The sequence below is a fragment of the Acyrthosiphon pisum genome, chromosome A2 (assembly GCF_005508785.2).
Source record: "Acyrthosiphon pisum isolate AL4f chromosome A2, pea_aphid_22Mar2018_4r6ur, whole genome shotgun sequence".
NCBI classification, from domain to species: Eukaryota; Metazoa; Arthropoda; class Insecta; order Hemiptera; family Aphididae; genus Acyrthosiphon; species Acyrthosiphon pisum.
The window spans coordinates 42,171,072-42,179,518 of NC_042495.1; the positions used below are offsets into that span (position 1 = coordinate 42,171,072).

An 8,447-nucleotide genomic window follows, 5' to 3' on the forward strand; every position below is an offset into this window, starting at 1 on the left:
AATGATTTACAATATTGCAAAACGATACGGCGGTTTCGAGAAATAAAATAGAAAAATCTATGTAGGTATTATGATGATTAATCTCTGGTCAGGTGACACTACTGAGGGTCTTCCTATTCGAATATTTTATAATGTTATATAACTTTGTCATCATACTTACTGATTATTGTAAAATAGATTGTAAATATATGTTTTAAATAAAAAAAAAAAAAAAAAAAGGTATTATGATAAAAATAATATGTGACAGTAAACAAAAATTAATAATGTTTAACAACAATATAATATTATATTCGCAAGAGGTTGATAAAATAAAGATTTTAACGAGGTATTCATGAATAAAAATTGATACTTTAAAATATTTTTGTGGATAATACTCGTCGGTAATTCGGGATATTATACGTTCGTGTTGGGATGGTGGGATACCAAAAAGGATTCCAGGTGGACCAAACGGACAAACTCTTAGACTAAGTGGGTAATATCCGTTCATAATTAAATTATTTTTAGTGCAGATATTTTCATACGATTCACAATATTGAACACTTCTGCCCTGTGGATGATGAACGATGAAGTTTTTAAAAAAGAGGAAATTTACCAAACAGGTACGTGTACATTCACGACAATAATTTGAAGGGGTACGTCATCGCAGGTTCGTGTCGAAACGGTATTCCTGTAATGGTTACCACAGTTTCGTTATCTTAGAGTGGCATGTTCATCAAAAGTTGTTGTTTAAATTTTTGTTTTTGTTTTTCTTCGTCAATCTTGTGGCTGCAGAGTTTCAATATGATTATAGGAATAGCTTCATGTGCATTCTTTAGTATTATGTACTATTATACTGTTATGTAAATAATATTGTTTCTATTATTTATAATGCCGTTATTCTACTCGATTTTACCTCAATGTGTGTATAAAGTTTCGTAGGCAATGATACCCTATGCTTACATAGTTACCAATATGGAAATGGAAATATTGATAGCAAACTAAAACAATTTAACAATAAAAATAACAACAAAGCGCAACTATAATATTATTGCTCCTGGAAAACAGCCCTTCGACGCGGTCGCGAATCGGCCAGTCCTAATGCCCCCTAATCGTAGTGTCTGCTACCGCCGTACCAGCTGGGAAAGTACGACGATGCGGCCGTGTATCTGTGCATGTTTACCGGCGGCTGCGGCGAGTGCCTCTTTCGGTATTTGCCGGAGACTTGCACGCTTTCGGGAATTTCGAACGGGTATGGCGGCTCCTCGAAACGGTATTCCCGCAACGGTTGCTTTTGTACCGTCACCGCTGTCTTGTCAGCAGAGTCAGCTGCGTGGTCGTCCCGGTAATCCCTGTCGTCTCTGTCATCCTGGCCGTCCCTGCCGTCCCTATCGTCCCGTTCCTGCGAACGGTTGTCGGCATCGTCGTACTGCAGCGGCGCGCTTCCATCGTCACGCGGCTCTTCGGAAGGCCCATTCACCTGCACCGGTTGAGGTGGCTCCAGTTCCGAGCCCGGTACTTGTGGCTGACGTTCCTCGGACGAACCGCTGTGGTGCTGGCGTTCCGTCGACGCTGCAGGAGCTACGTCCGTCTGACGGTGTACCACTGGGTCGTGTTCGGACGATAGTTGTTGGATGCCGGTCAGGTAGGCAGACGTGTCCGCCGACGTCGTCGACGAGTACTTGCGGGATAAGTGTTCAACCGGATGATCGGTGCCCTGTTCCTCGGCCAAATACCCGAACGGACTGGCGCCGCCCAAATGGCTCGACTGATAACGTTCGGGGCTACCACCACCGCCCAGCTGATTTGCGTGATAACGTTCGGGGCTACCACTGCCGCCCAGCTGATTTGCATGGTAACGTTCGGGGCTACCGCCGCCGCCGACACCTAATGAATTGGTTTGATGATGTCCAGGGGCGCCGAACTTGGGCAGCTGATCGAAATGGCTATTGGGTCTACCACCAAGGTGGTGTTCAGCCGACTGTTCCGCGGATGGCGACAGCCGCTGTTTCTTGTATCCACCCACTGGTTTCGGACGGCCGTCGAACTGATGCGGTTTTTTATACTGACCCGGTTGGCCGCCATGTTTTTCCGTTCGTGGTTTCTTGTAGAACTTGTGTAACGGCTGCTTTGGTCGGCCTCCCACTCCGATACCACCACCTCCGATCGGTGCGGACTGTTTTCCCGACGCGTCCTCCAAATGGTTGTCGAAGCCGCCGCCGAATCCTCCACCACCGCCGCTCCCCCCGAATCCGCCACCACCACTTCCCCCGAATCCGCCACCGTCACCGCTCCCTCCATCGTTGCCTCCTCCGTGTCCTTCGTACATGTACTTGACGTGTGCGTTGAATCCATTATGCTTGTCAGCCGTGTATTCGACCACCCTCATGTGTCCGTCCGGTTGCAAAAACGAGTATGAACCATGCACCGTGTCTCCGTCCCGGTGTTCCCAGTGGCTCTTAACATCTTTCGTTTTTGGATCGTGCACCCAATATCCGTACTTGTAAAGCGGCTTCACCTGCAAACCGACCGAAAATCCAAATTTTAAATTAATTCACAAAGTTGTCGGTCATACGCGACACTTGCAGGATAAAATTATCTTACAAAAACTATATAGTAGATAAAAAAAGAAAACTTTAAATTTATGTTTACACAAAATGAATTACATTATTGTTCATTATTGTCAGACAAAAATGAAAAAAGACTAATTTAGAAATTAAAATAATTTTCCCATACATATTTCATTGTTGACCTAAAATAGATTGGTGTTTTGGTTGGTCACTCTTTGAAACTGCGCTTTTATCCTTCCCATATTGTGATATAAGCTAATTGTTTTCATATATTATTATTCAGTATCAAATCAATTGATACACCCAGTTTATCTGAATTGTCCACATAACATAGAGTTTTTGTGACAGTTAATAAAGCTGTTACTACTAATTTAAAGTACAAATAGTACTAAATATTACTTTTACTACCCAATATTATTAACATATAAAGTTTGATTTGTGTGTACTTACGTGATGATCTTCATGATGTTCTTCATTATGACCACCATGACCATCCCCTATCTGCTCACCGTAGTATTGACACCAAACAGATCTCTGCGCCCATGTCGCAAAAACTAATATTCCGAAAGCCTAGAAACGAGAAATCGTTATTGTAGTTGGGGACTATAGTCTACAGTTTACATAACATTCTTTGTGCTGACTGCTGTGTGAAGTTAAAAATTGTGTGCTGTGAATAATATAATTGCGCATCAGAATATTTTTATCGTTTTCATTTATTTTTGTCAAAGCCCTGCTTAGGTGGGATGGTGGCTAGGGGCTGCGCAGACCCGGGTCTCGACATAATTAGAGCCCCATACATTACTGCAATACAGGTATATATGATTTAATAATATAATCATATCGATAACATTAAATAATTAATTATAGACTTATATGGGATAATTTATTTGTAATCTTAAAAAATAAATTTAATATGATAAAACGATAAAGCAAAAAATTTGAATTTATAATTCAAGTTTAGGGATCCCACCAAAAAGTTACCCCCGGGGCCCGAAATTTCTAAGGAAGGCTCTGTTTTTTGGTTTTAATTATTAGTTGTTATTCACCTATGGCACAAAAAGCCTATTAATATTTATAAACATGACTCGATTTCAGGTTTTTGAAGACAAATTTGTTGTATAATTTATTTATATTATGCTAACTGCATCTATTTTGTATTACTTCTTAAAAACTACACGATACCTAATGCATGAATAACGTATTAATAATATAGTCATTATTAGTTGAAACGTGCCACGTTTGAGAAAATGTATTGATTTTTTTTTATAAAAAATACTATCTATACTATCTCCTGCGATTTACAATATCATCAGGTTTAATGTTATTATATCAATATTATAATAAACAGCACGTGCGCCCACTTCAATATCAGTTTCACGTTATCGGTTTGAACACTATTAACCGATATATATTCGTTTACGTCTTTTGTTACGAATAATTTTGAAGCTTTTCTTTCGGTGTCTTTCTCGTTGACGTGACATTGTTAATGCAATAAACATGCAGTGCTTATTCGCGATAGAATATTAGATAATATATGCGTCTCAGAATTTCTCGAACGAATTTCTTTGACACATTGGTAGTTAGCGGAACAATTAATATTGCACTATTCTCGAAAATTTAGGTATGCCAAGTTATTAACATTATAGGTAACCCTAAGATGACTTTTTTGTATCATAAGTGTACCAGGTGGCAGGTACCTACCTATAATATTATAAAAATATTTTTATCTAACTTTTTGGATAGTTTTCTATAAGCTTAGGTACATAAAAATCTAGGTAATTATAATAATGATTAAGAACATAAAAATGATCATTAGAGACAACACATTAGTGTCAATAAATATTTTCTGGCGAGTACGTGCAGTGTATAAACATATATTTACACAATTTAACGTGTACGATTGTACGAAACTTTAACTATTGAACATTAAAACATATTTTAACGTTTGTATGCTTTTTAGTTTTTAGCTTCATGAAAACCAAATTCATTCATTCGGTAAATATACTTTTACGTTCAAAGTTTAAATATATTTTCCAAAATTATATACTTTTAACTCCCATTGGGTATAGTAAAAATAAAAATATTTATTTTTAATTTAAATATGGACAGTAAATATGTTTCAAACTCATTCGGATTTATATTATCATGTATTATGTATTTCCCAAATAGGCAGTGATAAAATATGAAATATTATTTACTATTACCTACTTCTAAAATATAAATGTTTTTGAATGTTTAGAATTAAAAATGATTTTTGCAATGGTAATAATAATATAGTAATATGGTTTATGAATATTGTAGTTTAGGAAATAAATATGGTCTTATGGAATATTTATGGAATGTATACTGTACAATATTATTATTGAATTATAAATTGGATAAGTACAATATGATGAGTATTCGGGGTATAATAATATGTCTAGCATGGTTATGGTAGATATTGGCATACTACAAGTTGGAGGGTAAGTCTAGACGTCTAGTACTAATATATTATTTTCAAATTTTAAGTGATTTACTGACCGTCATAATATTATTTTTGGATTATTGACATTCGAAAATAAAAAGAAAACAATATACCTAATTTATATAATGGGCTATTCTTACCTAGAAACATCAATATACGAGTACATTATAAATGTTTTTATTTTATTGGCCGGAACAAATTATCAATATATCCTAGTAAGTAAATATTTATTGACTGGAATATCTATAGATATAAATTTATCGACATTTTGGAGTATGTGAAATTTCGTGCAGCATTAATCCAAGTAAACAACTCGTCCGAGTACCGTATTATTTGTGTTTAGATTAATTCAAATGTTACGTCACTCGACAGTGGACACCACTCGAGAAATAGCTGTAAATCAATTTTCGATTTTATTTCAGTACTGACTTTTTTTTTAAGGAATCTTAATATTATGTTACGTTATATCGCATAATATGTAAATTAAAATATATTTTAAATAAATAAATAATAAATAATTTTAAAATACTTCGTATATTTTTAAATTAATAAATTCTGATATAGCGAATAATTTAACTAACTGGTTGACTTCGATTTAAGTATTAAATATTTAAAGAAAAAAAAACAAGTTTTTTAATTTAAAAACCTTTGTACCATTAGCAAGTCAGAATGAAAATATGAAAATACAATTTTTCCATCTTCTATAGTTTATAAAATGGCAACTTAAATTTGAGATTTTTAATATATACATAGATTTGATATACCTATCTTATAATAAATTCGAGTCCCTATCTAATGAGATATTGTCCAAAATTTTACATCTCCAATATTTTTCTGTGAGGAAGCTTATACAAAACAAACTATAATCTATAGAAATTAAAGTGGTTTTTTATCTTAATTTTATTTTTTTCAAAACTTATACCCAAATTAAGTTTAATCTTTTAAAACTATTAAATGTACAGAGCTGAAAGTATTAAAATATTTAAAAACAAATTTAGGTCACTCTATACCAAAACATAGGTAGGTGAGAGTTTTATATAGGAAATATTTTCAATAACAATATTATCCATTGCGTTAGTCGTTGTAAAGTTAATGTAATCTACGTGAGAGGGGAAAATAGATTATAGTGAAACATAATACAAACGTGTAATTTTTACTCACCTCTGTATATGCTATTATATGTGATGAGAAAAAATATGAATTTAGATTACATTTTTAAACGATTTAGTATGATTACACCGTAGGTAGGTACTCATTTTCAAGACAAAACTTGTAGTATCTAGGTATCTTAGTACCTAGGTAGTAACTCTAATCAGATTTTTATACTGAACGAAATATATTCTGAAACTACTTTTCTGTAAATTGTATAAAATATATTTTCTTTTGATTATAATAAAAATAACTCTAATTTTTAAATTGTCTACTATAATTTGGTAATTAATGAAAAAGTGTTATTTAGTATTTGCGATGTACTATAATGTATTTTACGCTGGTTAGTAGATCAATAAACTTAACATTTAGTCTGTATTGTAGGTATTTTTATCTATAAACTGATTTGATACTAGAGACTAGAGAGGACCCTCATTAGTTAATAATTTGTTTTATTATATTTAAGCTAAAATATCAAATTTTATTACATTTTTAAAAAATATATTTTATTAAGAAAGTGATATTTTCGTTATGAATTTAAAATAAATAAAATTACATTATTTTATCGATAGATTTAATTCTAAACGAATCTTATAAAATATCTTAAGAAATGTTTTGAAAAGATTATTTTCATACATTCTATATTATTAAAAATAAATATTTGATTTAGATGGTATATTATGATCGTGTATGTATGTAAATAAGTCACTCTGAAATATTTACTCAGTATAATGTAATACAATATGACCCCGTAATAATATACTAAAACAAAAGTAGCTCTCCAAATATCTCCAATTTTGTTCGCGTCGTTTGTTACGTAGGCATCAAAATAATATATATAATATCAAAGATCAAATTACTTACCTATATTTTATATATTAAGATAATTAATGATTTTTTTTCTAACTTGCAAATTTACGATTTTTTAGGCTATAGGTGGTTGTATTTATAGTGAAAAACACGATGCATATTAAAATCCATTAGACATTAACAGTAGTTATTATCAGTTGTTATTTTTTCCACTGCGTTTATCCTAATTTCGGGTGACGTAAAAATATATTATAATATAGTGTATCATATAGCATGAATATACTCGTAGGTTCTACAAATATTACGTAAAAAAGTTGAAATAATTCACAGATAAATGATTTTTGTGGAAAAGCGTTCGATCGCTAAGACAACAAGATAGCCGCAGTCGAAATTCAGAAGAGATAATGTTTTATTGTTATATACTTCTATGTAGGTACCCGCGTTTATATAATAATATTATGTATTGACTTACCCGGGTTGGTAGTGCGGAGATCATGTTTTGTGAGTAGATCGATAGATGTTTCCTCTAAAATGTCCTCAATATTTTATGCGTATCTCTAGAAGTTCAGTATATGGCGGCAACAGCGAGAACTATGGACGGCTTATACTGTTGGAATTTTCTAGATGTCCAGTGAACTATCCGAGGATACTGACAATGATAGTAATAACATTAACCACAACGATAATATACAAATAATACTAAAAAACGACAATAAATAATAATAATAATAATAATAAAAATAATGATAATGTAGCTCTGTACTTTATCTAATAAAAAACTACGATTTCCCGGTGTGAAGGTGGAGTGGTCTATGACGGACACTGGCTCGAGACCGTTAATTATGTATTGCCTTAGTTTCCCTCCATTTTTCACTGGCTGTACCGTTTTTCTCTGCCACCAGACCCAAACCATGACATAATAACCGAAAGAATATAAAAAAAAGAAATAACAGTAGGATTTATATAGGTAGAGAGGTAGGTGTATGCGTGTGTATATATAATATAATATTATCCAGTTACGTCTTCTAACATTGTTATAAATACCCTACATTTCTAGTACATAAATATATATATATATATATACATTTATTATATCGACAGGTGCGCTGTCGGTAGGTCTACAATGGATGTAGGAATATCATAATATAATATGAGATATCTTATAGTTACACTGCATGCTAGGTGTACCGACTACCGACCAGATGTGTACCTACATAATATTATTATTGTAAATGAAATCGATTTTCCGGAACGGTATAACAATAATATAATAATAATATGTGTGCCTATAAATATGTAATCTACCTATCGTATGAGCGAATGTCATGTCATACTGCTCAGTGTGGTTGTGAACGTGTTTGCAGCACGCATTGCTGCAATACTATTATAATATCACTATATAATTATGATGATTATAATTATTAGTAGGTAATATCACAGATTGAATACCTACATTTAATAAAAAAAATATAATATAA

The 8,447-nt window shown here is 33.1% G+C and overlaps 1 protein-coding gene across 1 annotated transcript; it reads right to left on the reverse strand.

Annotated features, from left to right (window-relative positions):
• Nucleotides 1-294: 294 nt before the first annotated feature.
• LOC100575331 (la-related protein Larp4B-like) lies at nucleotides 295-7,905 on the reverse strand. Its single transcript, XM_003240710.4, has 3 exons — nucleotides 7,442-7,905; nucleotides 2,997-3,116; nucleotides 295-2,494 (listed from the first exon to the last, which is right to left on the reverse strand). Exons 1-3 carry the CDS (start codon nucleotides 7,463-7,465, stop codon nucleotides 1,085-1,087), a joined length of 1,554 nt encoding a protein of 517 aa, XP_003240758.1. The 5' UTR covers nucleotides 7,466-7,905; the 3' UTR covers nucleotides 295-1,084.
• Between the last annotated feature and the right edge of the window lie 542 nt (nucleotides 7,906-8,447).

Excerpts from the sequence above, each read along its gene's own strand:
- LOC100575331 (XM_003240710.4), bottom strand. The coding sequence starts at position 7,465 with ATGATCTCCGCACTACCAACCCGG. Across the intron at positions 3,117-7,441 it reads TCTCCGCACTACCAACCCGG|GCTTTCGGAATATTAGTTTT; the intron begins GTAAGTCAATAC and ends TCTCGTTTCTAG. Across the intron at positions 2,495-2,996 it reads AACATCATGAAGATCATCAC|GTGAAGCCGCTTTACAAGTA; the intron begins GTAAGTACACAC and ends GTCGGTTTGCAG.